At 42.7% G+C, this 17,945-nt stretch overlaps 1 protein-coding gene across 1 annotated transcript; it reads right to left on the reverse strand.

Moving 5' to 3' along the window:
* Positions 1–474: 474 nt before the first annotated feature.
* Positions 475–12,884, reverse strand: LOC102312154 (potassium channel subfamily K member 13). Its single transcript, XM_005917085.3, has 3 exons — positions 11,362–12,884; positions 6,383–7,149; positions 475–2,763 (listed from the first exon to the last, which is right to left on the reverse strand). The coding sequence occupies exons 1-3, from the start codon at positions 11,696–11,698 to the stop codon at positions 2,608–2,610; spliced, it is 1,260 nt and encodes a 419-aa protein (XP_005917147.1). The 5' UTR covers positions 11,699–12,884; the 3' UTR covers positions 475–2,607.
* Positions 12,885–17,945: the final 5,061 nt, after the last annotated feature.

Below are 17,945 nucleotides of genomic sequence, written 5' to 3' on the forward strand. Positions count from 1 at the left end.
TGTATCTGTGCACTCTGAGACACACAAACAGGAACACACATTTCTTCAAAGCTGTTATTATCCATGTAGGCATATTGACATATTCATAATTCTTCTCCGTTTGAATAGTTTGTGTGTGACTGCGTTTGTGTGTCCGTAGCAAAGAATCAGTCTAAATGTGTATTTTCAGGTTAGTTTACTTGATGAAAATATAGAAATGTCCTTGTTTGTTCTACAGCGAAAAGTTTTCCAGGCTTCGTCCATGAAACACCCGGGCATTCTGTCAGCCCATAATGAACGTGCAGTAGCAGAGCCAGCTGACTTTGACAACGAGCCAACTTTCTAAAGGATCAACCTGCCATTTTTTGCAAACCTTGATTGTGTTTCTAAAAAAAAGTGTGTGCTCCCAGTTTTACCATTTTACATTTTTTGCACCCCCCCCCACTTCTCTGTGCTTTCACTCAGTCTGTGGTGAAGCTAAAATCAGGTGGCATTCAGTGGGGAAATTCAGCACAGTGGTCTGCTGTCAGGACCACGGCTTTTCTTTGAAGCAACCAGTGACACCCAAAAACCAACATGTACAATGGTAGATGCACCATATTAAATTTGGGGTATTTTCTTTATTTCAAAGAGAAGTAGACAGAAAAAAAACTACAATTGGCAGTTTGTGTTGTACTAATACTACATGCAGGGATCTTACTTCCCTGGCAGGTTTGCATGGCTGTCATCTCATCAAGACAAAACTCAAGAGTATTCTCTCTCTGCTCTTCATCTTCGGTCATGAGACGCACTTAAAGCTGGGGCAGACAAAAACATCCATAATAACCTTTCAGCATATTGTAATTCAAGTGGTCTGAGAGTGAACTACACTCCTGCACCCCTTCTCGGCTCTGTCGTCAAGCTGCAGAAAGTCTGTGAAAAAATACAGGTCTTTTCAGAACAAATCAGATGAGCTGTATAAAGAAGCATGAAGAGAAAAAAATAACTCCGTAGATGCAACGTGTACAGGACGTCTCCCTGGAGAGACTGAGATTTGAACCCCATGTGAAGTGGAGGGGAGAGCTGCAGGGAAAGCCATGCCTATTTTAAAATACTGACATTTAAATGAATTCGTGTCATCAACATTTCTGCTGAGCCTCTTCTACACGCTTTAAGTCACATGTACAGCAGGTACTGTCAGAGGTGGAGCCCGGAGGATAACAACCCTGTAATTTCAGTGCAGAAAGCCAGACCATTATTGTAATACATGTTGAAGGGGAAAATATCTTAATATGGTCAAAATATGAACTGCTAAAAAAAATTAAAGGAGCACTTTGAAAGCTCATCAGATCTCAATGGGGAAAATTATCCCAGATATAATTCCATGCTGTATGCTTGGCTACATTTTGGATCCATAATATTCTCCTTAGAACCCAAACCTCTGACAACAGATCTGACAATGCTCACTCTGTGCCTGAGGCCGAGTCAGAAGTATTTACACGGCTACCTCAGTTATTTTCCTCTGCTGAGGATACAGAGCCTGTCGTCTGTCAGCCAGCTTAGACAAAAACTATCAGGCCGAGTTTCATGAAACCTGGCGAGGAGGTAAAACATTGGAGGTAAAACACTTTGGAGTTGCTGCAGATCACTTTTGGTTTTAAATTTGCAACACAAGGAATTGGCTTTGGCTCCTCGAATATTCTTCTAATTGTTTATTGCACTTGTCGTGTGGATCCAGACTAACAGAAAAAGAAACAGCAAGCAGCACTGAGCCAAAATGTAATAATGAGCCCTGGAACTACATGTTTTTACCTCATTTGTATCAGTACCAAACACCAGCAGGCCTGTGTCACAACAAAATATGAAAATGCCACAATTTCTGTATTTGTGCTTGACTAATGTGAAACAAACTCGGAGTAAACAGAAATCCTACATAATGGGGATCAGTGCGGGCTCTCTGATTCTGCAGAGGGCAGGGCTGCTCAGGGTTGTAATGAGGGAGATTCTGTCTTTGTTGTTGCTATTTGTTGTTTTAATGAATGGATGCGAGCCACTGAATAGTGTAACAACATGGCTGTGAAACATTTACCACAAATGCCGTGAGCGTAGAACTAAAATCTCTTTAGTTAGTCATGTTTTCCCGTCTTTTTTACTTTCCAAACATGACACAGGGCTTTGTGCAATGACTGCTGTGAGACTGAAGAAACACCACCTTTATTAAAGCTACTTCTCTGACAATAATACCTTTCATGGACCGGGCAGAGTCGTAGTAAGTGTTGTGAAGTACTGCGGATGAGTGAAAGTTGCAGGTCTATGTGAAGCAGCACGTAGTGCATCAGGCTTTAAAGCTTAGATACAGGCTTTAGGCAGGCTTTTATTTATCACCATGGAAACTGGATTCCTCACAGGGGAACATTCCAGCACGCCTGGTCCAGATGTGGAAATCCAGCACGCTATCGTGCATCTTTCATCTAGCCAAGTTCTTGGCAAGAAGCTGGGCTGAGATGGTTTCCGTCTAAGCAGTAGCTGCTGGGGTCAGCCTTCCTCCTCCAACATCAAAGCTTCTTCTTCCTCGGGGAGGCGGCGCTCAGTGTAAGTGTCATACTCTTTCTCGTGTGTCTTTTGTTTCCTTTAAAAGACTGTTTCTCCCTATCTGTCCACACTAGTCTCTGCCAGGCGGTTGTTCATGATGCCCAGTGCACCCACCCCTCCCGAGAAGCCGTTCTGACGTGAACTGGAGCTGGACTGGCGCTGGTTCCCGACTGCCATCTCCGAAAGCTGCTTTTGCATAATGGCCAAGTTCACCTAGAGGAAGAGATTAAAAAAAGTCATCACAAGAGGAAATGGAAACTGCAGAAAACTGGGGAAAGTGAAGTGGTACATTCAAGCTATAAAGTCTTGGCAAACAAACACAGATCGAACGGCAGCATCTGATTTCACAGGTGCATTAAAAAGCTGCCAGATGGTATTTCTTCTTTAGTGGGCTGCTTTAAGCAAACAAAGGTGAAAAGTATTGACGCGAGTGTCAGTGATTTAACTTTTGCCACTCAGCAACTTTTACCTTTGATTTTTTTTCTGCACAACAAAGAGCAGAAAATGCAACAGGCTTGTTTTGTATATAATCGGGTGTAAATGTATCCACTGTCAGGTCAGGACTTTATGGTTTTAAGGACTTTGCTTTCTCCATTCCCAGCTGCTTTATTTTACCTGTGGCCATGGAAGTGATTGGAACACCTGAATTCAATGAATTGGATGGGTGAGTAAATACAGTGTATCTGCTGACTTTGGCAAACCTGGCACACGGTTCACCTCCATACTGTTTTGGGTGAATAAGTGCACCACAAACACTTGAAACACCACACACCTCTGACGCCCGTTGCTTGCCATCTTGGCTTTATAGCAGAAATCAAGAGGCCAATCAAAGGATACATTTTTCAGCCAGTAGAAAGAGGATATATTGTGAGTGCGTATGCTAGCTCGGAGGTTAGAAAGCTGCAAATGTTTACAAAAATGTGGCCGCTCCTGCAGATGATCCAAATTGAGGCACAATTTTTAGACTGTTTTGTTTGTTTTGGCACATCATGGTTTATTATGAGGAGAATGAGAGGATGGAGAAGATGTGTACTGGTACCAGTTTACAAGAACAAGGATGATGGGAAGAGCTGTAGTAACTACAGAGGGATAAAACCGATCAGACACACCATGAAGACGTGTGAAATAGTTGTTGAAGCTACGCTGAGAAGGGAGGTGACAATCAGTGAGCTGCAGTATTGCTTTAATCTGAGAAAGAGCAGATGCAATGTTTGCTTTGAGAGTGTTGATGAAGAAGTATAGAGGTCAGAAAAAACTTCACTCTGCCTCTATGGAACTAGAGAAACTATATGATAGGTACCAAAAGAGGAACTGTGGCATTGTATGAGGAAGTCAGGAGGTGCAGAGAAGTATGTGAGGGTGGTGCAGGACAAGAAAGTGGTGAGGTAGGAGTCACAAGTGGATTCCATCAGCCCCTTGTTGTTTGCAGTGGTGATGTCTTTATCCTGTTTTCCTTCTCTCACCCCAACCGGTCGCAGCAGATGGCCCCGCCCCTCCCTGAGCCTGGTTCTGCCGGAGGTTTCTTCCTGTTAAAGGGAGTTTTTCCTTCCCACTGTCGCCAAAGTGCTTGCTCATAGGGGGTCATATGATTGTTGGGCTTTTCTCTGTATCTATGAAGCACCTTGAGGCGACTTTTGTTGTGATTTGGCGCTATTTAAATTGAATTGAATTGAAAATTGATGGACAGACTGACAGATGAGGCCAGGCAGACCTGGACTATAATGTTTGCAGATAACACTTTAATCTGTAGAGTAGGGAGCAGGTGGACGAGAGTATGGCGAGGTGGAGGTATGCTCCGGAGAAAAGAGGAATGAAGGGCAGTAGAGGCAAGACAGAATACAAGACTGTGGATTAGAGGGAGACAGGTGGAAAGTTGAACATGGAGCAAAAGCTCGTTTGTGTTACCAACTACAAGTTACATCAGCCACCTCCTAATCTGGATACAAAATCGTCCTTTGAAATTTGGAAAAATGTTGCAAATGTACATATTTCTAGCTGAATTTCCAAGGCTCAACCTCCCTTCTTGTTCCTTTGCTGTTAGTGAAAGCAACGCTTTGATGTGGAACGGACAGACTTACATTAACATGCCTTAGACACACACGCACACACCCCCTTCGCTGCTGTCTCAGAGACCTCACAGTTTTTAAACGCCCAGTTGTATCAGGTTAATAAGTACAGAGCTTTTGTAACTTAATGAGCTCATGGAAGTCACGCCACCGGAGCTTTTGAACCCTCTAAACCATCAGATCTTTCTCCATGAATGAATACCCATCTGGGGTACAGCCTTATTATACCATCACTCTCTCCCTCGCTCGCTTCACCTTGTTTACCTCGACTCTTTCTCTTTTATCTCGTAGACTTTTCACAGCTACTCCAACTGCTCCAGCATCCACCGTTTTAGCTAGCTGGGGAAAGCTACAGATAGACACCAGGGAACACAAACGCACTGTCCTCTTCCTGTTTTGGTTTCGCAATTAAGCCTTTGCTTTCCCCTGAGACGGGCACACAGTGGCAGACGGACTGTCATAATGAAAGCAGAGCTTACAGGGAACCGGCCGAAAAGCAAACTCTGCCCATTATTCTGCTGCAGGTTTATCGTGCAAACAGCATTTCCACCTTAATAAAAAGTTAAAGCCTTTGGTAGTGCTAAGTTATTTTAACTGTGCAGTGGAGATTACTATAAAGTGTTTGTACTTGTAAAGAAGGTTATAAGTTTTGTTATAAGTTGCTGATTTCTGTGATATATCCCCCCCGCCCCTTTTCTCTCTGTTATTGTTGTATTAGCAGTACATAACGTTCAAAGGTGGTCTCTCAGATTTAGCAGCTGCTCCAGTGAAATTCCAGGCTCACATTTTCAGACTGAAATCGATTACCATCAATTACCCATAAATTATTATGTTTTACGTAAAAAAGAAGCGCAAATGAACATGTGGTGCTTCAGAGGTTAGAAACCGTGCTTCACTCTAACAGGGAAATATCATAATTTGCAATAAATTTTACCATCAACCAACACACAAAGACATGAGTTCCTACGGCTTGATAAAAAGTATTCACACAGGTTTCTGATTCATCAGCTTGTTCTGAGGCTGAATCAGACGATTAAACTCAGTTTCCTGAACTGTACAAAATTTCATTCATCTTATATTTCCACTAACAATCCTAACACAACACAAGACAGTTAACCTATTCTTGGTTTCACAAAAATGTTGTGTCAGTTCAGCAGAATTAAACCATTTGGCCTTCTAATTTTCTCAGTCAGGACTTCCAGGACCTGTAAAGAAAGATCTAAGAAGGATTTCTGATCCAGTGCAGAAGGGCGCACACTTTTGACATCTAATTGCAGCTCACACTGCTCATTAGTCTTGTCTACATGGTGGAGTAGTAGATATGGAAATGTATGGACAACTGACACTCCTGAGGGGCCACAAGAGCTGCTGAATGAGCAGTGCCGGTGGTTGCTTAGCTGTTGATATTCAAAGAACTTTGACGCTGCATATGCATGCAGCCCAGCAGCTCAGCAGCCAAACATAAGACACTGAATATGAAGCATAAGCTTGTATCAAAATAGGAATTCTCCCCCGTATTTTTTCACACATATGTACAGCGAATACAAATATTTTGATCAGTTTTAATAATAACATATATGCACCGGTAATCACGTGGAGGTTATGGCTCATAAAGAGACATCTGACAGCAGCAGGACAAAGGAGTTTTCCCTCCACTACTCGCGTCAGTCATCAGATTACTCTAAGAATGAACTGCTTGCTTGTAAAGACAGGTGTGATTTCATTCACCAGGTGCAGAGTCACACGAGTGGTCAGTCTACTCTCACCTTGTTGGCTGCTAAGAAGTCCCTCATGGAAATCATTTCCCCAGACAACCTGCGTCCAGTGTCGGTCTCGCTCTCGTTAATGGCGTCTGTCTCGATGGATGGGTCTCTGCGGGCACGGAGGTGGCCCGGGGCCACCACATTCCGACGGGGATGCCGGTGCGGGTGGTGACCCCTCCTGGGGAAACAGCAGCGACAGGGGGCCTCCAGCCTCCTCAGCAGCCAGTTGAGTACCTGCTTGATGACGATGGAGATGACATTGAAGAGGGAGTAGATGCAGCAGACGCCGGTCAGGATGAAGAAGAAGTTGCCCAGCCTGTACGCAACCGTAGCGTGGCCTTCGTAGGCGACTCGCTGACTGCTAACCATATCTCCAAACCCAATGGTGCTGAAGGCTACAAAGCAGAAGTAAAGCGAGTCCAGGTAGCCCCAACCCTCCGCTGCGGAGTACATCAGCGAGGCGCAGCAAGACACCAAAACGGCTGCCGCTCCTAAAATGAGCATAACGCAGTAGACTGAGGGCTTCCAGCCTGCAAGTTCCTCCCCGGCTCCACTTGCTCCGTTTCCCTCAGAGACTTGACGTCCGTTTTGTGGCAGCACAGCCTTGTTATGACGTCTTTCGTAGCACGACTTAAGGACAAAGGCAATGACGGTGATGACACGCTCCAGGAAGAGGTTGAAGAACAGGATGGTAGCCGCACAGCCGAGCAGGCCATAAAACATCAGGAAGACTTTTCCTCCAATGGTGGCCGGGGTTGTCATCCCAAACCCTGACGTTCACACACAGAGAAATAGATCACGTAGTGAGAGTAAATTTACACAGTGTTACTGCTATCATTATAAGATGACAATAGCAGTGGAAGCTCACATTTATTGGTCTTTACCCTCTCTAGTACTACAGCCGAACACTCTCAGTGTTGTGATGTGAGCTTTGTAGCTACACTGACAAAGATTGTCGTGGTAGAAATCTGCCTTCAGTGCTTTTTAGCAGAAAGACCTTCTGACAAAAGCCTTAAAATAGACTAACAGAAGCCAGAGGTCATATAAAGACCAACAGAGTCTGATCTAGCTTTTCACCTAATGTCCTCCAGGATAGTCTCCCCCACTGCCTTAAGGTGAAGGTTGATGGATGTTACACTATTGTTACTTTTAGACACCAAATCTGTTTGAAGACGTTTAGGAAAAGATAATGGTTTGATGTGATAAGATTACTTTATGGTCACTCTTAGAGGAAAATCATCCTCATCATCATCAGCAACTAAAGTCAAGACAGAAACCTTAAAAGAATTTGGTTTGATGCACATTTTCACAAACATCAAGCTTCTTTTTTTTCTTTTTACCAAAGGCGTTGATGACTGAGCTGTGGCTTGTCACATCTGTGGACTCTCGATTTTACTTGCCATGTCTGCAACGATGCTAGGAGCTAAGCTCGCCAACTCTGCTGGCGCCCAGTTTGAAGTCTGCCACCTGACTGGGGAGCATGTGTAGTTGGGGTATTGTAATCTAAACTCTGTATGGTCAGACCTGTGAGGTCATGCACACAGACCCTGACACTCTCCATCTGATAACAACATTTGGACCGAAGCGAAATCACGGACACGGAAAGTGTAACTGAGACTAAACAGGAAGGACTGCTTTGCTGTCAGGCTGCTGGCTGTGTTAGCAGAGTATAACCAAGGCTGCATACCACACGTCTACTTCATGAAACTAGTTTAAAACTGTATGAGGCTATTTTGTTTCCTTCCTTACACTCGCAAAGCAGCATCATGCTGTCGCTACACTGTGCTACATGTAAAAAAGGACAAAGTCAGAGGAAAAATGATTAATGAGAGAACTTAAAATCCTCAGCTTGTACGGATCATCTTTGAATGAAAGGACAGACTAAAAGAGTTCTCGTACGTTAAAACGTCACCTTCACTTGAAAATGCGAGTCCTGCCCATAACTTCTGGGTTTTTTCTTACACACAAGCAAACTAGAGAAAAGTGGCTACCAACCTGCAGCTGCTTTATCTTTTAAATCAAGCTCTCTTCCTATCTGCCATCAACAAAGACGGCCAATTACAACTCTCTACTCCTACTAAGTGAAAAACGTGCTCATGCGACCGCTTTCCTCCACAGGGTTGCCATTGGTGACATGCTAACCCTCTCTCGCTTTGTCTCTCTGTGCAGCAACACTCAGTTTGAGAGCCGAGGTGTTCCAGTCTCACATTTCACTGTATTTTTTTCCACACTATTTTGGCAAAAGACGCAGTGGAGACACCCCACGCCTCAGGTGTAGCTTTTTTCTCTTCAGATTTTTAAAGGTCAAACAGATTTTGCAGATTTTTATTCCAACGGGATCTGAAGATGTTTTTCTGTGACTGACTTTGTCTCTTCTGAACTGGCAGATGAAGAAAATGGGAGTCAGAACATGAGGTCTTTCAGCTGCACCACTCTCACTGATGTCTTTTCATCCCTCATTTAACACTAAAGCTCATGAAGTGCCGTCTGTCTCTCTGCTGCTCTTCTTCTTCTTCTTGACCAATTGTTGAAAAACTCTGGCTTTTATTTTAGAGTGGAAACGTCATAGTTATACGCGCTCGTGTGACAAATTATTGTTTAACAATATGATCGTCCTTTTTACTAAAAACAAAGTTAAACATGACTGTATCCACTCAGGAAAAACACACGGTGCAGCGTGACTAGCTGCCTCCATGCCAGAGGCAGGCGTCTTGTGGAGGGTTTGATTGCCTTCACATTCAGAAAGGATCTCATGGTGCTAATTGAAACAGAGATTTCATCCAAATGCAACAATAAAGCCAAATGGCCTGGATTTTATAGATGCGTTTTTCTTTCCACTTGTTTTGTAAATTTGATGTTGATGAGTCCCGTGAACAAGATATGCGGCGCTTCAAAGAAAAAAGGTAAAATTGCAGCGCCATTACAGCGCTCTCAGGACACAGTCGGGGTTATTTGGGGTTGCACAGCTAAAGTTTGTCTTTTTTGGGTGATTATTTGCTTCTTGATCAATAATAATCATTAAATAATAACTCGATTGTGTCTTTACAGGATGTACGCAGCATGAAACAACCCTTTAGCTTAGTTGGCAAGTTTTTTTTCACAAATAGAAAAACAGAAATGTAAAAATAGGATCTTTATGAATGTGTTTTAGTGATTATACCAGTGTTACTGCAGAGGATATAAAATATGACAAAGTCTTACAGTGAAGCCACTAATTTGTGGGAGTCCTGCCACAGTGGAGTCCAACATCACATCACTTCTTCTACATTTGTAAAGTCGACTCAGGATTCAAATTTAAACTGCGATTGGATGTTTGCTACGTTATTAAGCCTGCAGTTACTCAGCTGTAACGGCCTCCTTTCTGGATACACTTGTTTTTTCTTACCCAGTTTTTAATGTGTTGTACTCATAAATTGTTCATAATGTTTATGCTCTTTTTTACCTTTTTTTTACAGTTCCCCCTGACAGTCTAAAGCACCTCATAAGCTTGTTTAATATAGATTTGAAACTGTCATCTAGTTTTCCATCAAATAATAGATCCGCTGTCTTAAACGTCGCAGTGGTGCTTTAAATTTGACAGTTAGCCAGTCAACAGACGACATTATTACATATCTGTAATAAAAATACTCAAATACTCAGAAGAAACTGAAGAGAAGGGATTTTTTTCACCAGTCTACTCAGTGAAGTCGACCTCTAAACATAATGAATTATACTTGGTTTCCTCAGCACACATACGAGATGCCTTTGAAATAGACTTCTTGTGCCTACGCATACACTCAGGCTGCTGTTCTTTGATAATCGAGACACATTCATCCAAGCTGTGATACACACAGTGCTCTCAGAGAAGATGCAAAATGATGATGTGTTCCTAACGGGGCTTTCCCTGGCAAACACTGAGAGGTGATTGTTGGAAATAAAGATGAAGAGGGACTGATGAAACTGGGGAAGAATTCAATATTATAACAATTTACATATGATTGTTTTGAAGTGGCTGGACACAGCGATTAATATACCATCAAATTACTTTAAGGTCATTTGTAAGATCAGAGATCGTCTCTTGTTACTTATAACATGATCAAAGGTGCTGTTTCCCCCTGCGCTTGTATCACGAATAACTGTGAAGTCATACCTCAAAAAGACAATCCTGTTTTGTTTTTTAATCCTTAGAAGCTAAACTAAGGTGGGATTAAATGTCTGTTTAAATAAAGCTGTTGTGCACTGTCAGAGGGAAAAGTGCACAACGGCTGACACTCGAGCAGAGGAAAGTGTGGTTTCAGGTCTGTTTTTGAGGCACTTTCACTTGAAAACCCAAAGAATTAAGCTATATAAGGAGAGTACTTCTATATGTTCAGCTAGTCCACTCATTTAAACTGCCACGGGCAAGCCAGTTACAGTCATTACAAACAAATTAACTCCAATCAAGTTGTTATAATGGCTGCAAACATGACCTGTCCACAACATGAAAAAATCTGAAAAGACTTAAAAAGCACAAATCAGAGGAGCAGTTTTGACAAAAAAAAAAAAAGGATCAGCTGCAGAACGGTGAGTGATGGCTGTGTTTTTGTCTGCCTCACTGACACTAAAGACTTGAAAGCTCTCAAACGGGCAGCCAGTCCTGAAATGGAGAAATAACAGTCAAGGACAAATCTCTGAAGTAGGCATTAAAAGGTTTGTGTGTGAGAGAGGGTGTGTAGTTCTGTTGAACCACACTGTAAGCACTGAGTCAACTCTCTAAACTGATGCTGAAGTGGATCTGCCTACTTTTCAGTAAAGATTGCTACTGCGTTTCATTTGGCCAGTCTTTACATTCCCGGGAGAAAGGAATATAAAGTGATGAAGAGACGCATTGATGTGGGAGTTTGCTATTTGCATCCACCAAAAGCACAGAGTCACGAAACAAAAACCCAGAAACTGATTATGTAAAAGAACGAAAAAAGTGATGTATCTGACTGAGTTTGCAGAGGCCAGCATCTTCATCTCACCGATGGTTGACACCACAGTTCCTACGAAGTAAAAAGCGCCCGTGAAGTCCCATCGAGGTCTGATTGCGTCCACGCGGATCCCCGCCACGTTCGCCTCCTCGTAGTTCCTCAGGAAGTTATTCAGCTCTTTCTTACTCAGGTTGTACTTCTGGCTGAAATGTTCGAACCTCTGCGCCCAGCGCTCCTTCGCTTCTCTCTCCTTTGGGTGTTCCAGCGCAGAGAAGACGGCGGCCCCGCACAGGAGATAGACAACGATGAACAGCGCCAGCAGCAGGAACCGCGCGTTATCCTCGTTTATCGGACCGGAGCCGCAGCAGCAGCCGCTCCTGCATGCCATTATGCCGCCGTTGTCTCCGTGGTGCCGCTGCAGTGAGGGACCCGTAGCATGGTGCTCTCGAACACAACGCGCAGTCCTCGGAGGAGACGCTCACATGACAACCGGTTAAATCAGAAAGATGCGTTTTTAAATTGTTGAATCAGGTCTTGCAGTTCTTCCTGGGTTTGGCATCGTGCTCGCGAGCTTCTGTATGCAGCCCGGGTCCGGAGTGCTCAGCCCGGCGCGTGCTCAAATGACTTCATGTCCTGTGACTGCACTCTGCAGCGGGTTGCTAAGATGTTCAGAGAAGAGGAGAGATGCAACCTGTGGATGCAGAGAGTCGTGCTGTTGCGCTCTCTACCGCTGCCTCTCCAGAGAAAGTCTCCACCCCGGAGCGCACCTTTTACGCATCACGGATCGGCCACTTACATGTGCGTAAACTTAAAACAGCTGTCCGTTCAGTTTGCATGTCGAGAGCAAACACTCACAACGAGCCCCGATGTCACCTGTCATGTTCCACCCGATCCGTAACTTTGGAGGTTTGATCCTGACAATATAGAGCGTGTTTGCATAGTGAAATCAATCACTTGACATTTCCGAATTCTGACGGGGGATTCACGCTCCCGCACATGCTTACCCGGGGACGATGTGAGCAAATGTCACAGCGGAAAGACGGTCTGAAATAAATAATTCAGGATCACGGGGACAACAAAGGAGCTATTTCTGTAAAATTGGGAATTCAACAAAATGAGGACGAGTCGAGGCCGTTTCAGAACCACGGACAGAGCAGCATCGCTCCCTAAATGCCTCGATCTTAACTTTTAACATGCGCAGCAACTAAGAGCTGCTTCGAATTAATATTAATGTTTGTTTAAATATTTTTTTAAATATTCGAAAACATTCTGGAGACACCTGAAATAAAACAAACAGAACTGAATATTATGTACTTGAATCTTTACCGTGTACATGCACGACTCACAGCATCATTACGCGCTGTTAGTTTTGAATCCATAACACACAGCAAATTATTGATGTTTCACAGGCAATTATTTGGAGATTAGTGTTGACAAGAGGTTCTTCACTCATAGAAGCTGACATGGATCTGAAATCGACAAGTGATAAATAAGCACTTAGGTCACTGAGACAAAATACGAATTGCAATTCTTCACACTCAGGGTTGAAACACCGTGTTTTCTATTGACAAATACTTTACCATCCATCTGTTTTCTTTTTTTCTTTTTTTTTGTAACCACTTATCCAGTAGCATCCTAAGGCGCCTGGAACCTATCACAGCTATTACTGGATGAGGGGTACACCTCAGACTGATCGCTGGTCCATCACAGGGATGACACGGAGAGACTGACAACCATTTACACCCACAAATTAACCTAGCATGCATGACTGTGGGAGAGAACCCACACAGCACAGGTAACATGCAGACTGCACACAGAAAGTCTACACTATACTGCGCTACACTAACGTATAGTCGGGCATATTATACTATACAGCACTAACACTGCCCGCATCAGTAAAGGTAAATGTTAAGGTCAGTGCTTTGACATCAACAAGCACACATACAGATTCATTTCTTTAGTAGTTACATCAAACAACTAAAGAAAGGAAAACTGATACAAGGTCGAGACACTTAAAGAAAGCTGAGCTAAAATCTGTGGGAGAATGCAACAGCAGCAGAGATTGTGTTAGAAGTATAAATTCCAGGGAGACAACATCAGCAAAACCTTTAAGTTTTAAAAACAGATTTTGAAGACAACAGCAACAACAACACAAGCACCTGTGGGAGTTTCAAGGTGGCTGCCAAGTGATAACACTTACTCTTATGAAGAGGACTGCTTTGTGGATAATATAATTGATCAAATCTGCGATAAATAAAGTAAATCTTATGCATTCGTGTCAGTCAGATCTTCTAGTTCCCTGCTAGGTGTTTCTGTGACATCCTCTGGAAGCTTCCAACCATTAAATGCTACAACACACCTGATGACATTATCACATGACAGGATTAGTTTGACTCCACCCAGTCATTCCAACAGGGAACAGACAGCAAATGAAAACACCAATCATCCGAAAAACTTCAGTTTTGTGCTTTTCATATTCATGTATCCAGCACGACACCTGCCACGTCTGAAGTAAGCAGGATAAACAGATGTTGAGACTGGTGAGAAAGATGAGCGCACATACAAACATTCCTCAATTTATTAATGATTAAACTAGACTATATTTTCTATTTATACATAGGGGATGTATACATTTTATTACAGTCTACTATTCACTATGTATGCTAAACCATGCTGCACTGAACTGACAACCTAAAATTAAACTTTAATACTGATCAACTCTGTTTGCATATGTTTGGTTCTGATTTAATGAAATCTGTGTCGTATCTTGTTTCTCACAGTGAAATATAACAGCTGAAGCTCCCTTCACACTAAAGTGCGTGCTGTTAATTATTCTATGACTTTGCACCCCAGGGACCGGGATAATAAATATGATTTATTACCCCTAAACATTTATGTTTTACATAACTTGCTGCAGGAGCTGTCAGGAGCTGTGCTTCTCCACGTCTTCCTCTGAATCAAAGCAAAGTCTGCTTTTGCAAAAGTAGCCGTAGCTCCTTGCAGAGACGGCAAACTGACTGTCTCGCTCCAGTAATTTGCCAAGTGCTAAAAAAGCAGAAAATGAAGGCTATCTAGTAACAATTCAAAGCTGTACAATTTAGATGAAAATCTGAAAAATGCTCTCAGCTGCAATTTCCTCCTCGCCCACATTTATGCTTGTGCAACTCAAATCTTGTTCTTCCAGAACACTTTCATTTCCTTTTAAATACTTTTTAGTGACTCTGATTTTGCAGCACTAACAGACAGCTGCTGCATAAATAAAATTAGATTCATTTAACCATTCGGGTCTTGTTTCATGAAGCATGGAAGAATAGCAGAGCGATGGTGGATTAATGAATAATATAAATCACAGTAGAGTCCAGTGAACCAACATCACATTTGAAAATCTTCCCTTTAATTCTGGGTTCAGACAGGAGTCGCTGCATATTAGTTCAAGCAGTAAATGTTTCATTAGCACTCCATTACTGGAAGAGGCATGATCAGCCACCCTTCTCCCCACTGTAAATGAAATGTAAATGTTATAATGTAGATTTTCCAAACAGCAGCTTTACTAACAGGACTTTGCATCTATATTCTCCTGTTTGTGCTTTTATGGCCTCGATTAGAGGCGGTCATTTGTGACCTAGCCTGGTCTAGCACGTTATGGATGTGCATTTGATATTTTTAAATGCAAAGACCTGACTGCCTTGTAAGACTCTGACTGTGTCACTGTCACAGTCAATATTTACTTAAAAAAATAGCCCCGTGTGTAGAAAAGACCATCATTTTTTGTGTGTTTTGTTTTGGAAGCTTATGATCAGTCGGTCTATGTCCCCAACCTTAACCATGGATGCTAGCTTTGGGTTGTGACTGAAAGACACAAATGAGCTGGCCTCTCAATCAGGGATAAAGTGAAGAGTACAGTCATTCGAGACAGGCTCAGAGTACAGAGCCGCTGCTCCTCAACACTGAGAGGAGTCAGTTGAGATGGTTTGGCATTAGATGATTGGATGGATTGCTTGGACCACTCTTTTGACATTTAGTACCATGTCATTAAGACTCAAGCTTTAAGGGTCGCAATTCTGCTACTTGCGTGAATACTGTCTTACCTTTAACAGGTAGAGCAGCGCTGACACAAGCAGCTGGCACTTTTACAGCAGCTTTTCAGCATTTTAGAAAATTTGCCAACTGCTTTTAATGCTTAGCAGGAGCAAAGAGTCTTTTATTCAGGCTAGCAGATAGAAAGACCGACCCTGCGTCTGTGTAAAGTGTGCAAAATACCAAACTATGTGAGCTCTGTAGGTCGTGATATGCTTGCTTCGTATCTCTGGAGTGAGCACAGGAGCTCCATTAAGAGGAATGATGCAACCAGTCCTGTTGCAAGACATTTAAATGAAAAGCAACATCACATTTCATCTCTGTTTTTATAGGAACAGAAGCAATTAGACCAGCCAAAGCGATGGGAAGAAGAATTTTCTCAGGGAAAAGAGAAAAGGTTTAATTTCCAGTTGGACTGAATGACGACTTCTCAATAAAGTTTTTTTAAATAATGCTCCCTAAATGTCTTTCAAGCATCTTGTGTTGCCGTTTAGACAATTAATTTTTTATGGGTTTTTCTGTGATGTGGTTTTTTTTGGTGTCTGTCATACTCTTTCATTAAAAAGTCAATTTGTTATGAATTTATATATTTATCATGCGAGTGTAATTAAACTCGCATATTCTACATCAGTGGGCATGATGGGACTTTCAGGACAAAACTTAAACACTGTTGTGCGCTTGTGACTGAAAGACGGCATAATATGTTGTCACAAAGCTCCAAATGTTGTGAATTGAATTAAAACATGGCTCTAAAACAGGGGTGGGCAACTCCAGGCCTCGAGGGCCGGTGTCCCTGCAGGTTTTAGATGTGTCCTTGAACCATCACAGCTGATTTAAATGGCTAAATTAGCTCCTGCAGTTCTCCAGAGGCCTGGTAACGAACTCATCATGTGATTCAGGTGTGCTGACCCAAGGTGAGATCTGAAACCTGCAGGACACCGGCGCTCGGGGCCTGGAATTGCCCACCCCTGCTCTAAAACATGGCACATCTGAGATAGATCTGATACAGTACATATATGACTCTCTATGATATGTGATGTATTCATTTATATGACTATATGTAACTCTGTATGATCCATCCATCCATCCATTCGCTTCCGCTTATCCTTTCCAGGGTCGCGGGGGGCGCTGGAGCCTATCCCAGCTGTCATGGGGCGAGAGGCGGGGTACACCCTGGACAGGTCGCCAGTCTGTCGCAGGGCTAACACACAGGGACAGACAACCATTCACTCTCACATTCACACCTAGTGGCAATTTGGATTTTCCAATTAACCTATCCCCACAAGCTGTACGGCGGCACGGTGGCACGGTGGTTAGCACTGTTGCCGCACAGCAAGAAGGTCCTGAGTTCAATTCCACCATCAGGCCGGGTTCTTTCTGTGTGGAGTTTGCATGTTCTCCCCGTGTTTGCGTGGGTTCTCTCCGGGTACTCCGGCTTCCTCCCACCGTCCAAAGACTCTGTATGACATATCATGTAGATGTACATCACATTTATGTAACTATATGTGACTTTGAACTGGACAACTGGAAGATGAGATTGATGGATGGAGGCTAACTGTAGGCTAAGTACTGTGTAGCCATGTGTTTGGTTAGTTTTAGCCAACAAATCTACTTGGTTAGCTTAAAGCAAGCATTACAATATGTGGCAAAATTGATCCTTTGACAGCACATGCTACAAAGCTGCACATGTGGTAGTGAGCTAGGATACCACTTTATATGGGCCTCATCACATGGCTACGAGAAGTCTCCTACTCGATCTGGATTCATCGACCACAATGGATAATAGCAGGTTTATGAGCCGGTTAGTAGTAAAAATAAAAACAAATACCAAGTTTTAATGGCTACTCAGTGGGCTGATATTTTCTGGAAAGTCTGAAAAATTGAGCTTTATGTAGTCATGGGAAAAACAAAGTCACTGCAAAAATGTAACTGCATAAAATTAGGTGACAATGATGTTTCCAAGATTGCAAATCTTTAATGTAGCCTGTTCTAAACTGTGAGAAAATACTTTACTTTATATTTACAGAAACACTTTATAAAGTATTTGAGTTTTTAGTTAGTGTAACTTAGTTTATTAGATTTCTTTTGCACACTTTGAGTTTGTGAAAAAAAAATTATTGAAAATTTAAAACAAAATCTGCTGTATTTCCGTCGTGTTTCATCAGGTCCTCTACCCGCTGAGATTTGGCTTGCAGTGAATGAACCTGCTGTTTATCTCGATGCACTCAAATCCTGATATTCCTTCATAGCAAGTGAACATGAAGAGAAATTAATTTGTATTTTCCTTGGCCAATTTTCAGGAATCATTTGAGTATAAACTTTGCTACTGAAGCATCAAAACCTGTTTTACATTCAGCACGAAGACGGACTGTCACGGCTGGCGGAGTGAGCCGTGTGGAGTGGAGGAAAAGGAGGACCCAAAATGCAGCAAACTGACGATATGAGTGAAGTTTATTAACACGGTGGCAGTGGCAAAAACAGGAAATGAAGCATGAGTAATGATAAACCTAAACTGGGAGAAACTAAAGAGCAAACCTGAAGTCCACAAAACGGAGAGC

Source organism: Haplochromis burtoni, unplaced genomic scaffold (assembly GCF_018398535.1).
Source record: "Haplochromis burtoni strain Fernald_Lab_line unplaced genomic scaffold, NCSU_Asbu1 Contig_22, whole genome shotgun sequence".
Taxonomy (NCBI): Eukaryota; Metazoa; Chordata; class Actinopteri; order Cichliformes; family Cichlidae; genus Haplochromis; species Haplochromis burtoni.